Here is an 18,304-nt window from a genome sequence, read left to right as displayed (position 1 = left end):
TAGGATATTAATTGCTAGAAAGTTTCATTAAATGATAATGACAATTAGCTCTAGAATAAAGAAGAAATAATAATTATGATACCACTTTGAAACTTCATTGTCCAAAGAATAAATAATATCTCTTTAATTGCATTTTCTATCATAAAAACAAAATTATTATCAAATTTATAAAATATTGATTCTAGAAATATAAATTTGATTTGATCAAAAAGTTGATTCTAAAAGTATACAATTTTTTTTGATGGATCAAGGGCCCATTGACTATACATTTGATTGATTTGATCAAATACAACTTTAAATAATTCATTATTAGAATGAGTATGTAACACTTCAAAATTTGATTGTCTCAAAATAATATCTCTTCAATTGCATATTCCACAATTATTGCCTACCTTATAAAGAAATAGATTTCACAAGTGCAACTTTTATTCACCACAATAACACTCTTATTTTTATAAAATCTGACTAAAGAGAGAATGCCAAATTGCAAGAATCACATTCTATGAAGTTGACCTTCTTGATAGCATTCTGATTTGTGGCTTGAAATAATAAACTCTCACATTCTATTCACATTTATTGTTAACCACACAGCAACTTAACCCACCACAGTCCAATAGCATTAGATAATTGATTACAGTCGTCCAAAATATATAAATAAAACAAAATGTTTACTGTAGTTGAAGAGAGAACAAAATGATATTTAATATGTATAGCTGTAGCAGGAAAACCAGTATATTATTTGCTCTGCAAATCTGTAAACGATAAGAGGAAAGAATATGGAAGAAGGGTATCTGAGCAAAGGTCTCATAGATGGAGAAGAAAAGGAGAAGTTCTCTAAAAGGTTTTGGATAGAGTCAAAAGCTCTATGGAAAATTGCAGGGGCTGCCATATTCAGTAGGCTTGCAACGTTTTCCTTCACACTCATTACTCAGATGTTTGTTGCACAAATTGGCAAGCTGGAGCTGGCTGCCTTTTCCATGGTCATTGGCCTTATTGTGGGCTTCACTCAAGGTCTTCTTGTAAGTAGATTTATCTCATCCACTTCTGTTTTCTCTTTGTTCTAACAACTTTCTTTACAAAAATTCAGCAATTTATGTTGTTATTGTTGAAAAGATCTCATTTTTGAAGAAGGAAACTATGCTGAAGTTGTCCTAAGATTGGATAAAATTTTTTTATCTAGATATGAGATGATAAATTAGTGGATTTTTTAAATACAATGAAAAGGGATAGAGGGTATTATTGGTTTTAAATTTTAAAACATTATCTTATTAAGGGATTGCGGATTGTTATCATATTTTAATTGAATGTTTAATTGGTTGTTATCATATTTTAGTTATGATATTAAAATTTGAGGTTGTATGTTTGAAGAGGATATTTTAGCAATTATATTGTTATACAATTTGTTGGATGGGGTATATTTTGTTTCAAGATTTAGCCAATCATTTTGTTTCAAGATTTAATGGAAGAGAATAAGGTTTGGAAAAAAGAGGACCTCATTATCAAACTTTTTAATAATTGTTGTAGAGTCTAAAAATCAGGATTATAAGATTTGTTGTCTCATAAGTGTGTTTTGCTAAAATTATCCTATTCTATATTTGTATATGTAAGTTTGAAGAGAATTTGAACGAACTATTTAGATTTTAGAAGTACACAATTTTTCATTTTAAAATGTTATATACTAACATTATTTAAATGAATTAAACCACAAAATAAAAGATCAAACTCTAAGTTGGTCGGTAAATAAACATCAATAACTATTAATTATATTAACTAAAATAATATATACATAATGATATCTTTCTTTGAGGATTCAGTTGATGGCCATAAATTTATCGATCATTTTCATTCACTATTTACTATCCTAAATAGTAGGAACCAAATGTAATTTATTTTAATTATATTAAATATTCTTCAAAAGATATGTTCTACTTACATCTAATATATCATTATACTATTGTATCTATCATTATATTGAATATGCCTTCTTAGATAAAATATTTAAATAAATCCATAACCATGTTTCACTTTGGTAGCTTTGGAAGGCAAGGTGGATTTGAGATGGATAAGTTTGAGTGAAGAGAAATAATGCAATAGGTGCCAAAAATGTCGATGAATTGCCTTTGGAGTTTTCCTATTAAGTTTCAGAAGGTAGAGTTTGAGATGGATAAGTTTGACTGAAGAGAAAGATAATCCAATAGGTGCAACCAATAATGTTATTGTATTTCCTTTGCAGTTTTTGTCTTTGTAGCTCATGATATTGTTCTCTATATATGTGGAATAGGAAGGTACACATGTTTTAACACGATACAAACTTCTGAATAGTTAATGTAGGGAAATAAATGTTTTTAATGACATTTAGGAGATAAGACAATCTATAGTATTCGAGAGTTAAATGAATGTTTCATTCAACAATTTGTATTTTGTATTTTAAATTATTAACCATAGATTTTTATTTTTCAATAAATTTTGATAGAATAGTTTTTATCTTTATATAATGTTTTTTCCTATCATTATATGTAGGATTAATTTATTTAATATAATATTATCTTTTCCTTCTATTTTTTATCTATTGATGATTCAACTTTGTTTCTTACATACTTTTTTATTTCCATATAATTGATATTTTAGGCACTCTTTCATGTTAATGCCTTATTTACTCACCTTCTTGGTATTTTTCTTCATTTGCGATTTTTTTCTTCTACTTAGCTTTTCTCCATCGCTAATTTTGGGCCAACGATATCCTTTCGTGGTCTCTCTTCCCTCAAATACCCTAACAACTTTTCTAACATCATCACTTATATTTGAAGGCTCCAATCTTAGCATACATGATTTCATATAGAATCACAAATTCTATATTGAAACCACTTCTACAACTAAAATGTCATTTAGTTTCTCTATTTGTCTTTACTTTGATGGTAACATGTTTCCCCAAATGTAATATTCACACAACACCATAGGCATAATGCATGACTCAAATAAAGTTTTCTCTATTTTATTTCTTCTCCCCTCCCCTCCATGGTAAACACATGAAAACCTTATTTTTGTCAATATTCAATTGCACTCTTTCCTCACAATGTAATAGTTCTAGAACTTATTAGCACCTAACCATTCATGTCTAAAAAGTTATAGATCTGATTGATATCTTCCCAAGTATTGTACTTCTACTATGTATATATTGGTCTAAGTGTAGTATAGGGTTGTCCATGAATAAATTTTGGCTAAAACACTACCATTTATTATATACATTTTGATTTTCATAATGATATTTAAGAACTATTTCATATTAATTCCTTATTTACTCACTCTCTTAGTATTTTTATTCATTTATATATTTTGTCTTCTATTCAACTTTTCCTCCATTCCCAACTTTGGGTGAACGATATCCTTTCATAGTCTTTCTTTCCTCAAATATCCTAAAAATACTTTTCGCACCACCAGTTCTATTTGAAGGCTCCAACTTAGCTAAGACGATCTCATATGTAATCACAACTTTTATTTTAAAACTACTTGCAAATAATGTCATTTAATCTTTTTTATCATCTTTATTTTGAGCTAACATGTTTTCCAAACTCAATATCCTACAACACCATAGGACTAATGAATGACCCAACTAAAATTTTCTCCATTTTTCTTCTTTTTTGCCTAAAGGTAAAGATGAGAACATTAGTTTTGTCAGTATCTAATTGCATTAACACCTCCCAACATAATTATTCTAGAGCTTGGTAGCTATTGGCATAATTGTCAAAGGAGTCAAGTTATGAAACCGGTGGAGCCTACCAATAAGATAGGTTATATGAGTGTTTTCATTCATGTCAATGAAAAATTGAAGTATCAACTAGTATGGGGAGAAAGGTAACTGATGAGACAAGGAATGAAACAAGTTCATCCTAGTCATAGGAGGACATGTCTAGAGTATGATGAAAGAGGGACATGTGAAGATAGGTAATATTTACAATCACATAGACAAGTGGACTAAGTATAAATCAACATCAAGCAGGAGATAGGAAATGAAAATAAGAAGTGGTGGCTAGTTGCCAACAAGATGGGATAAAATGAAGTCCTTAGGGATGATTGGAGAGATTTAGGCAGTGAAGATGATAAAGGGAAAAGGTAGGAAACCTACAACTAGACACGTCATTGAGTAGGTGTAATTGATCTAACACCTTGGATAATGTAGTGGGAAATATCACATTGATTTCTAACAAGAATATAGATGAGAGGATCCAAATTTGAATTCATCCCAATGATTAGACTAGATTCACAAGAAACTTATGACTGGTTGTTAATGGGAAGAACACCTAATACATGCAACCTGCAAGAATGATGCATGACATATAATAGTACACACAAGAAAAAGGTAGGAAAATTCTAATTTTGAATTATCAAATTAGGGTTTGAAGATGATTAAGGGTTGCATAAAGATCATTCAATTTTGAGTAAACAAAATGGATTGCATATTCTAAGAACTTGGAATACCATAGTGATAGATTGATTGCAATCATAGAAGAAAGGGGAGAAGAAAGGATGAAGGTATTAAGAATTGTACAAAAATGTGTTGAGTGAAACCATGGTGCCAAACACACAGTGGATAGAAGTGTTAAAGACAAGGAAAGTTGAATATGGAAGTGGTTAAGTCTAAATTGTAGAGTTCAATAAGTTACAAATCAATTTGTGAGCTTAAAGGAAATCTAACTCAAGCTATCTATCTATCTTTCACATATCACTCTTCTTGCTTCTTTCTTGTAATTACAATAGAAAATCCCATCGAGGGTGGACTTTAACAAGTCCTTTGTATAAAATTCCTTAACTGGGTAATACATTCACTTGTATCCTAAGTCCTTTAACTAGGCTACCTTTAATTGGGTAACAAATCTAAGAGATCTCTCCCAAATCCCTTAACTAGGTGACACTTGACAGTGCCTTTGTAATCTTTTAATAGTGATAAGATCTTGACCAGGAACACTCTATAGGGATACAAGCTTTGTGAGCATCACCTCACAATCATGGTTTTCCACCCTAATTGGGGTTCCATGAGATAAATTGGTGTTATTTCTGCATATATGTTTGCCTTGCATTCTATGTTATTTATCTACTAAATGGTTATAATATAGGAAGTCATATCAATAGAAAAGTAAATGATAAAAGTTTTAATTTACTAGTAATATACTAATACCCCCCTCCTTAGTATATTTGGTAATTTTCCATTTGTATAACTTTTATAATATTAATTAAAGTCTCAATTTTATAATAAGCTTACAATATAGACTCTTAGGCCAACACCATTACTATCATATCTGATAATGTAACTTGTTTACAAATTTATTTCCAAGGGAGAATTCACAAATTTGGCAAAAGTGTGAATTCAATAATTATTCCAATAGTAGAACTATGGTTTTGTCTATCGCTTTTGACAATATATTGAAGGTTTCTGCTTTCATAGATTTAGATAATGCAAAACATCAACTAATTTTCTCAGTCAAAATCCATAAGCATGTCAACTTATCCTCTTAGCCTTTATTTTATTACTTTCTCATAGAGGTGAATTCTCTTCTCTAGGCCATGAGGGACTATAAGTTAAACACTTTATTCAACAACTATTAGATTTCCCAACAAGTGACTTTTATTTAATAATTCTCCATTGACATAAAGTCACTTAAATTTATTAAGTAAATAGTTAAATTAAGCAATCATTAAATTTGATATAATTTGACAACTTAGAAATTAATTATTTAATTAACTTCAAATGTCACAAAAAGGGGATATTATTGTCCTAATAACTCTCCTTTCTATTAAATTTTTTAGTTAAATTCTAATAAGCATTCTGACACACATACATATTATGTTGTCATCTTTCTTGAAAGATAATGACCTTTTGCAATTATGAAAATAACTCCCAAATTGGTAGGATGCATGGATTTGATACCAATGTTATATCCCTTAGTGATATGAGATAAAATTTCTCCATTATACTCTTTGAAATTCCATCAAACAATCTGCATGAATGTTGGTTAGGAGTTTCAATTTGCAAATGTGCTAGAATATATAATTGATATTCAATGCAAGATCTATGTGGAATCAAAAATGAAAGAAATCAACAAAACCCTACTAACAAAATGTGTTTCCAAATTTAAAGAGTACGTGTAACCATGTAATTAAATTTTTAAATTCATATGAAATATTAGAAAACTAACCTCCCAATACCATTAGTATATAAACTCAAAATGGAAAATTTCTTACCTTATCTAACATTTGTGAATTGTGTCAAATTAGACAATGATGGAATAATTAAAAATTAGTTTAATTGGTTCATGCCAAAAAAGAATCTAATTGTAATGCCCCACCCATGGATTCTTGGAAACAAGGATAAAGCATACACTAATTTATTTTTCTTGCTAACTAAAGCATAGATACATTCATACATAAATCATAATGATCACAAGGAAAAAAAAATTAACCAACTCACCAAATATTTCCAAGTGTTCCATTACTTACAAAATACATACATTTCCATGTAAGTGATTAATCATGCAAGGTTAATTAAATTATCAATATTGAATTAGATATGACATTCATTTTAATGCCCAAATACAAGATCTTAAATGATTAAATATGGAAGTCAGTTTCTGGCTTAAACAAAAGAATAATGTGTGGTGCCACATATTTGTTCTCTAGATATCATCATTATTCATTTGACTATGCAGCAATCATATATTATCTTGATATCTACATTACTTATATGTGAAAATATTACAGGCATAATGAATATATGCTGATAGCAATAATATAGTATGGAGTTGTAAAAAGGGTTTTGGAACTAAAATGCATAAGACACTTGATCTAAATTTCTTTTTAAACATACAGAGAGAAAACAAAAACCAGAGATTGTGTGCATCCAACTTCTACCTCTGCTATTTGATGTTATCAAATTCATATGATTTAACCAATTTATAAATCTCCATGTTGGTGTGAGAAATAAAAATAAATTTCAATCACCAAAAATCCTAACTGTTGCTTGCACAACCCAAAAAAAAATTGCTCGGCAACAACTATTATCGAGTGATAGTTTTGCTCGGTAACCAAAGAAACCATGTGGCAGGAGTGTTTACCAAGTGAGCTCGGTAAATGAAGAGAAAACAACTCGGTAGATGAAGAATCAACTCGATAAATGAAGAAATCGGTACACACTACAGGGTGTGATTACCGAGTGAACTCGGTAAGCAATGCGATCACCGAGTGAACTCGGTAGCCATTGGAGAGTGGAGCTCAGTAGATGAAGATACCGAGTGAACTTGATAGAGATAGTAGAGATAAGATCTTTTAACAAGACTTCACTGAGTGATGATTTATAACATGAACAACTTTCACCATTAAAACCAGAAATTCAAAACTTGAAGCTTCCAAATAAAACTTTTCAAATGCAATGAATAGAAGGAGACAAACAGATTCAAGTATGCCTGCTTGCTTTCTATTCAACTTGGATTAAATCATTACAAAATTTGGGAGCATTCGGCTTCAACCAGAAAACCCTAAAATAACCTTAAAACTTCAAACTGGAAAAACTTCAAACTTTAAACTTCAAACTTATAGCTCTAATGGCTGCATACTACAATGCCTAAAGCAATCACTGCTTCAACAAGTCGAATCAAAACAAAAAACTATGAACTTACAGGATGACACAAAAAGCACGTGCAACTGCAGTCACAAAATAAGCTTCCTCTGTCTCTGCAATAACCAAATCTGCTGATCACTTCCTTTCCCCCTTTTCTCTGCAACTTCTCTGCTCTGCTGAACTCTCTCTATCTCTCTAGATCTTTGAATCTCGAATGAATGACAAAACATTCCTTTTGTCTTTGGCAAAATATTTTCCCCCTCATTTTTTATTTCAAAATCTCACCTACCAAAATAAATGTTTATGACTATTGGCAGGTCGTCAAGGATGGTAGGTGGGTGTTTGGCTCCAATGACAAATGACCAACTGCATTAAATATTCCAATACTTCCCCCTTTGTCCCAAGCCAAACAAAAAAGGATCACTGCTGATCCAAATCAACTACACCAAGACACTCTCTTAGGTGTACAAATGTTCCAATCCCTAATGGCTTAGTAAAAATGTCTGCTAGCTGCTGCTCAGACTTACGAAATTCTACTTTGATATCTCCATTCTCCACCAACTCCCTAATGAAGTGATATCTGATCTCTATATGTTTGCTTCTCCCATGGAAGACTGGATTCTTGGACAATGCAATAGATGAGATGTTGTCACAATAAATTGTGGTTCCATCCTCTTGCCTTTCATTCAAATCTGTCAAGATCCTCCTTAACCAAATAGCTTGACATGCTGCTGCATTTGCTGCTATATATTCAACCTCTGGTGTAGATTGAGCAACAATAGGTTGCTTCTTGGATGCCCATGAAATTGCACCTGATCCCATGTCGAACATATATCCGAAAGTGCTCTTCCTATCATCTAAACTTCCAGCCCTATCACTATTAGTGTAACCAACCAATTTGAATTCATTTTCTGTAGTATACAAAATCCCAAATCCCTTGGTACCTTTCACATACCTTAGGATCCTCTTTCCCACTTTCCAATGGGAATCCTTTGGTGTTTCCATAAATCTGGAAATTAGACTTATTGCATGCATTAGGTTTGGTTGAGTTGCAGTCAAATACATTAAACTTCCAACCATACTCTTGTATAGTGTTGGATCCACTCTCTTGCTAGAGTCTTCCTTGATCAACTTCAGACCTACTGCTATTGGTGTGGGGGTTGCCTTACTATTTTGAATTTTAAATCTCTCCAAGATCTGCCTTGCATATTTTTCTTGAGAGATGAAGATGCCATCATGCATTTGTTTTACTTCTATGCCTAGAAAGTATTTCAAGAGACCTAGATCTGTCATCTCAAATTCATTTTTCATGGCCTCTTTGAACTCACCAATTAGAGCTTTGTCATTACTAGTAAAAATCAAGTCCTCTACATACAAGACAACAATCAAAACATTTCTATTTACTACCTTGATGTAGAGAGTAGGCTCACCATTTCTTTTTCTATAGCCATTGCTCATCAAATATGAGTCAATCCTACTATACCATGCCCGTGGAGCTTGCTTGAGCCCATAAAGAGCTCTCTTCAATCTATATAATTTGTTTTCTTCACCTGCAACTTCATAACCAGGTGGCTACTCCACATATACTTCTTCCTTCAATACACCATTTAGGAAGGCAAACTTCACATCCATTTGGAATACCTTCCACTTGTGCTGAGCTGCAATTGCTATGACAACACACACAGTTTCCATTCTTGCAACAGGGGCATATGTCTAATCATAATCTCTACCATATTGTTGTTTGTAGCCCTTGACTACCAGCCTTGCCTTATGCTTATCAATTTTGCCTTCAGCATTGCATTTGGTCTTGTAGACCCATTTCACTCCAATCACTTGCTTCTTGGGAGGCAATTCAATTAGCTCCCATGTCTCATTCCTTTCTATAGCATCTATCTCCTCATCCATGGCCTTACACCATTTCTTCTCCTTAATAGCTTCTTCAAAATATATTGGATCACTATGAGAAAATAATGCAAAATTAACACTCTCATCATAATCTTCATACCTTTCATCTTGGTATATCTCCCTAAGACTCTTGGTCTTTCTTGGTAACAGGGAGGAGAGTGTGGGATTAGAATCTTCACTGCTACTGCTTGGCACTGACACTCAGTCATGCCTAGAGGAGCTCGGTAATGAATGAGGCTGCTTGCCTTTTCTTCTATCTGCTCCTTCTTCTTGTTGTTCATCAACATCCTCTTCACTCATAATTGGCACTTTACTTGAAGTGCTTGGTAACTCATCATTTGGACCATACCAAGATCGATTTTCAAGAAATTCCACATCTCTTGAAAGAGTCATCTTATTGTTCAACGGATCATACAATCTATATGCCTTTGATTCTGAGCTATACCCTGTGAAGATACACTTCACACCTTTGTCATCCAATTTCTACCTTTTCTCTTTAGGTACATGTGCATATGCAATGCAACCAAACACCCTTAGATGTTCAACTGTCCATCTTCCTCGTGACCATGCTTCCATTGGAATCTTGTCACAGACTGCCTTTGTAGGACACCTATTAATTAGGTAACCTGCTATTGCCATAGCCTCTCCCCAAAATTCAGTTGGGAGACCTTTCTCTTTCATCATGCTCCTTGCCATTTCAACAATGGTCATGTTCTTTCTTTCAGCCACTCCATTCTGTTGTGGTGTATAGCTGGTTGTGAGCTCTTTCTTTATACCATGTTTCTTGCAAAAATTTACAAAAAAATTGGAGTTATACTCCCCTCCTCTATCTGATCTTAGGACCTTGATATAGTGTCCACATTCTCTTTCAGCCTGGGCTTTAAATTCTACAAATTTATCAAATGCTTCATATTTATTCTTTAAGAAATACACCCATGTCCTAAAACTAAAATCATCAATAAATGTCATGAAATAAGTACTCCCCCCAATGGAAGTAACTTGCATAGGACTGACTAGGTCAGTATGCACTAACTCTAATGGATATCTAGTCCTCCTAGAATTTTCAAAATTAAAGGGAAGCCTATGTTGCTTACCCAAAATACAAGCCTCACACTTGTCACATGAATTTCCTATACGTGAAAAACCTTCTACCATTCTTTTATTTGACAATAAATTTAAACCAGCATAGCCAAGATGACAATACTTGAGGTGCCATAGCCATGAGGGGTCTTCAATCACACTCCTTAGAGCTGATTGTGTGGGAGGTGTAGCACAAACTTGAGATGAGAAACATGTCTCTATCTTCAAGGGAAACATTATGTTCTTTGTCATTTGAACTACTGCAAGTAAATTCTTGCTCCCATCCTTTTCATGAATGACACATGTGTCATTCTCCATCAGCACTTTGTATCCATTTTGAATGAGCTGACCAATGCTCATCAAATTGTGCTTCATACCAGAGGCAAAATATACATTTTTTATTTCCTTCTTCTCACCTTTCTTAGTGCGGACCATAATAGATCCTTTGCCCACTACTGGTAGGGTTTCATTATTACCCATCTTAATTTCTGATTTTAAACTCTTGTCAATGAATGAAAACAAGGTTTCATTACCACTCATGTGGTTGCTACATCCACTGTCGAGGTACCAAACCTCAGGGCTTCCTTCTTCACCACCATTACACATGATGAAGGTAGTGGCATTCTTTCCACTTCCTATGTTAACATCAGCCACGTTTGCTTGTCCTGACTAATCATTTTGCTTCTTCCAGCATTCACTTGCATAATGCCCATATTTATGACAGTAGTACTAGTATACATTACTTCTATTTGAGTTGTAGTTTTTCTTACCTCCTCTTGAGGTATTTTGAGAGCTACTTGCTCCATCTGCTCTTCCTGAGCTTTGTGCTGCAACATTCCTTTGTCCTCCATTACCTCTGCCTCTGCCTCTAGAGTTTCTACCTAAGCCATTTCTTCCTCTCCCCCTTCCTCTTGGATTTGTCTAAGCCTTGAATGCTTGCTCTTGGGAAGATGAAGAAGCAGATCTGTTGATCCTATGCTCATGGGTTTGAAGAGTACCCATCAACTCATCCATTGTCAAAAAAGTGAGGTCTTTTGCCTCTTCTATGGTCATGACCAAATTGTCATATTTATGAGGTAAAATCCTCATTATCTTTTCCACTATCCTCTACTCTTAATAGTCTTCTCCATTTGATTTCAATTGGTTAATCACATTGGAGGTCCTTGAACTGAAATCTGCAACTGATTCATTTTTCTTCATCTGAAGGTTCTCAAACTCCCTCCTTATATTTTGTAGTTTTACTGTGCGGACTTTATCAATCCCCTTGAAGTTTGTCTCAAGGATATCTCATGCTTCCTTTGCATAATTTGCTGCTACAATCTTTGGGAATATTGTCTCTGTCATTATTGCTTCAATAAGAATTAATGCCTTAGCATCCTTCCTCCTTGACTCTTTCAAATGAGTCTTTTGTGCATTTGTGAGTGCAACATATTGAGTTGGATTTGTTACATCATTGAAAGCATTTGTCACAAACTCCCACAAATAATTTGCAACCATTATGGTCTTCATCTTTTTTGCCCATGTATCATAAATTTTCCCATTAAAGGATGGTGGCTATTGCCATATCTTTCCTGCATCTCCTACCATGTCAAATATCCCAAGAAAACAAATGCCCTAACTCACTGTGGATATGGGGCCTCAAAGCTCTGATACCATGTGAGAAATAAAAACAAATTTCAATCACCAAAAACCCTAACTGTTGCTTGCACAACCCAAAAAAAAAATTGCTCGACAACAACTATTACTGAGTGATAGTTTTTCTTAGTAACCAAAGAAACCAAGTGGCAGGAGTGTTTACCCAGTGAGCTCGATAAATGAAGAGAAAATAACTTGGTAGACACTGTAGGGTGTGATTACCGAGTGAACTCGGTAAGCAATGTGATTACTGAGTGAACTCGGTAGCCACTGGAGAGTGGAGCTTGGTAGATGAAGATACCAAGTGAACTTGGTAGAGATAGCAGAGATAAGATCTTTTAACAAGACTTCATCGAGTGATGATTTATAACATGAACAACTTTCACCATTAAAACTAGAAATCCAAAACTTGAAGCTTCCAAATAAAACTTTTCAAATGCAATGAATAGAAGGAGACAAATGGATTCAAGTATGCTTGCTTGCTTTCTATTCAACTTGGATTAAATCATTACAAAATTTGGGAGCATTCGGCTTCAACTAAAAAACCCTAAAACTTCAAACTGGAAAAACTTCAAACTTTAAACTTCAAACTTATAGCTCTAATGGTTGCATACTACAATGCCTGGAGCAATCACTGCTTCAACAAGTCGAATCAAAACAACAAACTATGAACTTACAGGATGACACAGAAAGCACGTGCAACTGCAGTCACAGAATAAGCTTCCTTTGTCTTTGCAATAACCAAATCTGCCGATCACTTCCTTTCCACCTTTTCTCTACAACTTCTCTACTTTGTTGAACTCTCTCTGTCTCTCTAGATCTCTGAATCTCGAATGAATGACAAAACATTCCTTTTGTCTTTGAAAAAATATTTTCCCCCTCATTTTTTATTTAAAAATCTGACCTACCAAAATAAATGTTTATGACTGTTGGCAGGTCGTTAGGGATGGTAGGTGGGCGTTTGGCTCTAGGGACAAACGACCAACTGCATTTAATATTCTAACAGTTGGTAGTTTTCAAAATTTGTTTCATTGCATAATTGAAGATGTTGATTTTGAAAGCCACGATCATGAGTATGTTTATTAGTTGGCGGGTTTCAATCAAAATTATAAACATTTTCAAGATGCGGTTTTGATTAATTTCAATTTGAGTGTGATTATCTTTTTATTGGTCGATTCATGAAAATAATGGGATGGGACCAATTCAGATTTGCATATGTTTAATGAATATTGCACAGGTTTATTATTTCAGAATTTCTAATAATTTGGAGGCCTTGAAAAGAGTAATGGCTTTATGATTGAGTGTTATTTGAATATAATTGGTTACATATTTTAAGATTAATTTAGTTTGACATTGAAAATAGATGGTTTTATGATTATGAGTGGTGTGAGACATTGAAATTTAGCTACAATGTGACCAACTTTCTCACATGAGAAACAAATCAATGGAATCTTTCCTCTTAATTTTTCATTTCCCTTTACTGGCATTGAATAATGATGATATCTAGAGAACAAATATGTGGCACCACCCAAGCCTATGTCTATGGATAAAATCAAAGAAGTAAGGAGCACAATATTATGATATTGATATTGCATCCTCTTTGAACTATTCTGAATTTGATGAAGTCAAAGCTTGTGCTACTACATTTGACATTTGGGAAAAAATGAAGAAATTCTTTGGAGGTCACAAAAATGTGCAAAGAGCTAAGGCAAAAAGCTTAAGAGGAAAGTTTGATCGATTGAAAATGAAAGAAGGTTAGCTCATCACCCAGTATAGTGAAAGGGTCAATGAAAGTGTTAGTGTAATCAAAGCTTCATGAGGAACAATTGATGATGAAACCATAATCAAAAAGGTACTAAGAAATCTTCTTCCTATTTATGCAATTAGATTTTTGACTATTTAAGAGATGAGATGCAATCCTGCACATGATCTAACCCTAAATACTCTTGTGGGAAGATTGACTTCTTTTGAGTTGGACAATTTTGATAATTGTTCTCCTTCTTCTAACAATCTTGAATCTGCATTCAAAGATAAACTAACCCTTGGTAGAAAAGGAGGGAACTTAAAAGGAAAAAAAGTTGACAGTGACAATGAAGAAGATTCAGATGAGGACCTTGAAGTTATTGAGGCTCTCCTAGCAAAAAGGGCAGTAAAGGGAAATGAAAAATTAAGAGGAAAGATTCCATTGATTTGTTTCTCATGTGAGGAAGTTGGCCACATTGTAGCTAAATTTCCAAACAAGGAAGATAAAGAAGAAAATAAGTTCAACAAATTCAAAGGCAAGAAAAAATCCAAAGGCAAGAAAGAATTCAAAAGCTACAAGAAATTCAGAGGGAAAGGTGAGAAATCATGTTACATTGCAAAAGATTCCAATAGTGATGATGAAGAAGATGAAGTAGTTTATATTGTTATCAAAGATGAATTTGATGATGAGGAAAATGAAAAAATGGCACTTACCTCTCATGTTAGAAAAAAACATACATGGATCATAGATAATGGTAGCTAGTATTAACCAAGTTTGGTTGGCTAACAAAGAAAGCTTTGCATTAATTGAGTGTTTAGTCTAGGATTAGCCGATTGGTAGAAGATTACTTTTGTTAATTATTTGGTAATGCAAGCCAACTAAATGGATGTTTATTGATGTTTTGAAAGGGTTTACAAGCTAACTTTTCCTAACTTATGATATATAAGAAAGATGAAGTTGTGAGGATAAAAGAGAGTATCAAGTTGAATAAAAGAGATGGATATGTGAGAGAAGTCAAGGAAGAGAAGATTGTGTGATGGTTAAGATGCAAGGAAATATATGATCAGAAAGGATCCAAAGGTTAAGAAAATTTAGTAGCTTCATCAATCAGGTCAAACTACTATTTCTTTCTAACCATTGTAGCAGTAAATAAATCTCTTAACAGATTTGACTTAACAATCATTTTGTAGATCCTCTAACAAGGTAGCATTTCTTTATTGAAGTCTCTAAAGACCTCTAAGAAGGACACTCCTAATAGGGTGATTCAAATCCTCTAACAAGGTCACACTTAAACATGTGTTTTGTAACCTTTAACAGAGCCGACTCCTAATAGGGCTCACTTCAAAAGAGTGAAAAATTATAACTAGTTGCATTGGTGGTTTTTTCCATATTGGGTTTTCATGTCAAATCTTGTTGTCTCATGTGTTCATTTTATTTGTTTAATGCTTCATGTTTCTACAACTAAGTTACTAAAGGTTAATACACGTTAATATCTTAAGATTTCTTTGTTAACCGAGTTACAATGAATATCTAGTTCTAACCAAGTAGAGAAAGTATTTGGTTTAAGGAGTAAAAGTTTGTGTTGACATCGAAGGGACTTGGATTTGTTTTTGTGGTAATTGATTAACCCATCCCCTCTCAGTTTGTGTTGGTCTTGAAGAGGTTTCAAGCCCTTAGAAAGAGAACCCATAATAGCAAAACAAGGAGAAGGTGAACTTGTAGAGTTCAATCTAAAGATTGGTAAAAGAAGGACTTTTCCTCGATCAAAGATGACATCTAAACAACATGTTCTCGAGTTTGATGCAAAAGCATTCCAAAGATCTTTTGTGGAATTAAAGGCTTTGGTTGACATTCTTCTCCAAGAGAGACATGAACAAAAGTTGAGGAAAGCAAATAAAGCTAAGAATAAGGAGGAAGCAAAATCCTCATTAAATGATGCAAAAGGTAAAGGAGCAAGAGGTAGTAGTGACCCTCCTAAACCTCCATCTCCATCTTCATCTTCTTCTTTGTCTTCTTCTTCTTTGTTTACTTATTTTTTAAAGAAACTTGAGCCTATTAATGTGCCTTTGTTAAAACTGGATGTTAAGTTTGATTTTCCTGTATATAGTGATGAATTGGATGTAGAGAAACTAGATAATTAGCTTAAGCAGATTGAAGTGTACTGCAAGGTTCAAAAGATTTTGAATGATTCTTCCAAAATCTAGCTAGCTACTCTTAGAATGGGAGGTACTGCATTAGTCTGGTGGGAGAGTAAGATCCAGGATGATCTTGTTGCACATGGTAAAATCATTTCATATTGGTATGAATTTACTTTTGCTTTGAAAAAATAGTTTTATCCATGGGGTTATATGCAACAAGCCATTATGTATTGGCAAAATCTAAGGCAAGGTAAAGGATAGTAAGTACAAGAGTATACACAAGTGTTTAGGAAGAAGGCATTAACTCTTGGAATTCCTCTTTATACACAAGATACTTTGTTAAAGTATATAGGTGGAATGCATTCGTATTTGAAGCATACGATATTGATGTTTAGCCCTTCTAACTTTGATGAAGTATGTGTTCAAGCGACTCATATTGAAGCAGGTGGAGGAAACATGAGTTTTAGTTTTAAGAAGGAATTTTCTCCCCCTAATAGCATCAAGAAAGAAAAGAAGGTAGCCATAGTGAAGAAAGAGGAAGATGACAAGCTTACATGTTCGCATTGTTAGAAGAAAGGACATGCGGAAGAGAAGTGTTGGAACTTGCATCCAAAATTGAAACCAAAGTGGTTTAGGGATCGCAAGGGTAAACAAAAATCTACAGTTGTTGTTTAGGATCTTGGATCAGATTCTGGTGATGAAGCAACAATACTAGCTGTGTGTTTGAGAGGTAAAGCTTTTATTAATTCTACCACTGATGTTTCATGTGCTTCTACTTCCAAAAGTCATGTTGTTCCTGAAGATAGAAAAAGATCTAAGATTTTTCATATAAGGGTGATTTCTAAGAACACTAAAATCAATACATTGATAGATAGTGGTTCCCAAGTTAATCTAATTTCAGAAGAGGTTGTTAAATAGTTAGGATTGGAAACTAAGCCGCATAAGAGACCTTATCCATTAGGCTAGGTGTACAATGATAACAGATTGTGAGTTACTAAGAAATGTAAGTTAAGATTTGCAATAACATCTAAGTTCATAGATGAGATTGAGTTTGATGTGGTTCCACTTAATATGTGTGGGATTGTGTTGGGTAGCCCATACTTATATGATAGGAAAGCTATCTAATATAGGGGACATAATAGATATCATTTGTTTAAAGATGGAATTGAATATATTATAAGAGCTCATCGCATGAAGAATGTAGGATCAATTGTAAACACAGGACATTTGAAAATGATTGTTAATGCAAGAAGTAAATTGACTCTCATGTCTGCAACAGCTAGTGAGGATCAGGTGCAAGCAGAATCAAGTCTTCAGCTAGTGATGGTAAAAGAGGATTTGACAGGTTCATTTTCTAATGATGTTTCTATACGAGAGGTTCAACATGTTGATACTTTTTTCATTTCATCAGTTATTTTAGTTCTGTTGCTTCTATTTCTACTAGTTGGTACTATGTGGGTGATGGAAGTAACAATGAACACTGGTGCATATATGGTCGATTGTATTAGCAGTGTTATGTCATTCTTCATAATGTGTTTGATGGTTCAGGTATTTAGAATTCCAGCAGTTTGTATAGGTGATACTGGACAAGTGAGGCGAACATGCCCTCATTTCCATTCTATGTAAAATAGACTTTTGGAGGTCCAAAAGCTTCTCAGTGGGGAGGAATGATCCAGGTGGATCTAGAAGGCCAAAAATTCAACAATCTCATTATCTCTCAAATTCAACATCACTGCAAAGAGCTTAGAGAATGGAACCCAATGCAACTTGAATAGGTGAAAAAGGAGCTCGTTTGCAGTAGTTACGTTCGGTCAAAGTTCTAGTTAACAGGCAGACCAGAGGGCTAGATAAGAGGCAAAATTAGACCATCTTGAAAGTGGTCAAGAATGGATTTCAAAATGAAGAGCACGATGAAAGCTTTCCAACAACATTTGTTTTGTCAAAAACAGAGATCGAATGTGAAAGTTATGATGGTTTGAAGTTCAGGTAAAAGTGTGGATTCTGATGATGTTAGCATGGCATCATAAAATCTTAAAGAGAGGGAAAAAATTCAAATTCAAATTAAAATGATTATTTAATTCGAATTACAGAAATTAGTTGATGGGAGTTGAACTCTCAACCATTGCCCTCGTAAAAGTAAGGCCAACCAATGGGCTATTTATAATATATTAGATATTATAGGAAGAATTTGTG

At 33.7% G+C, this 18,304-nt stretch overlaps 1 protein-coding gene across 1 annotated transcript in view; it reads left to right on the top strand.

Annotated features, from left to right (window-relative positions):
* Positions 1–729: 729 nt before the first annotated feature.
* LOC149567389 (protein DETOXIFICATION 27-like) overlaps positions 730–18,304 on the top strand; it is a 31,321-nt gene continuing 13,746 nt past the window's right edge. Inside the window, exon 1 of the mRNA XM_089817481.1 lies at positions 730–1,019. Within this exon, the coding sequence (XP_089673607.1) occupies positions 777–1,019 (243 nt within the window). The 5' untranslated portion in view covers positions 730–776. The remainder of the gene's footprint in view (positions 1,020–18,304) is intronic.

Source organism: Cupressus sempervirens, chromosome 3 (assembly GCF_028749045.1).
Source record: "Cupressus sempervirens isolate cs-2001-9-10 chromosome 3, ASM2874904v1, whole genome shotgun sequence".
Taxonomy (NCBI): Eukaryota; Viridiplantae; Streptophyta; class Pinopsida; order Cupressales; family Cupressaceae; genus Cupressus; species Cupressus sempervirens.
Note: the sequence above shows the minus strand (reverse complement) of the source record. Positions and strands in the feature narration are given on the sequence as shown.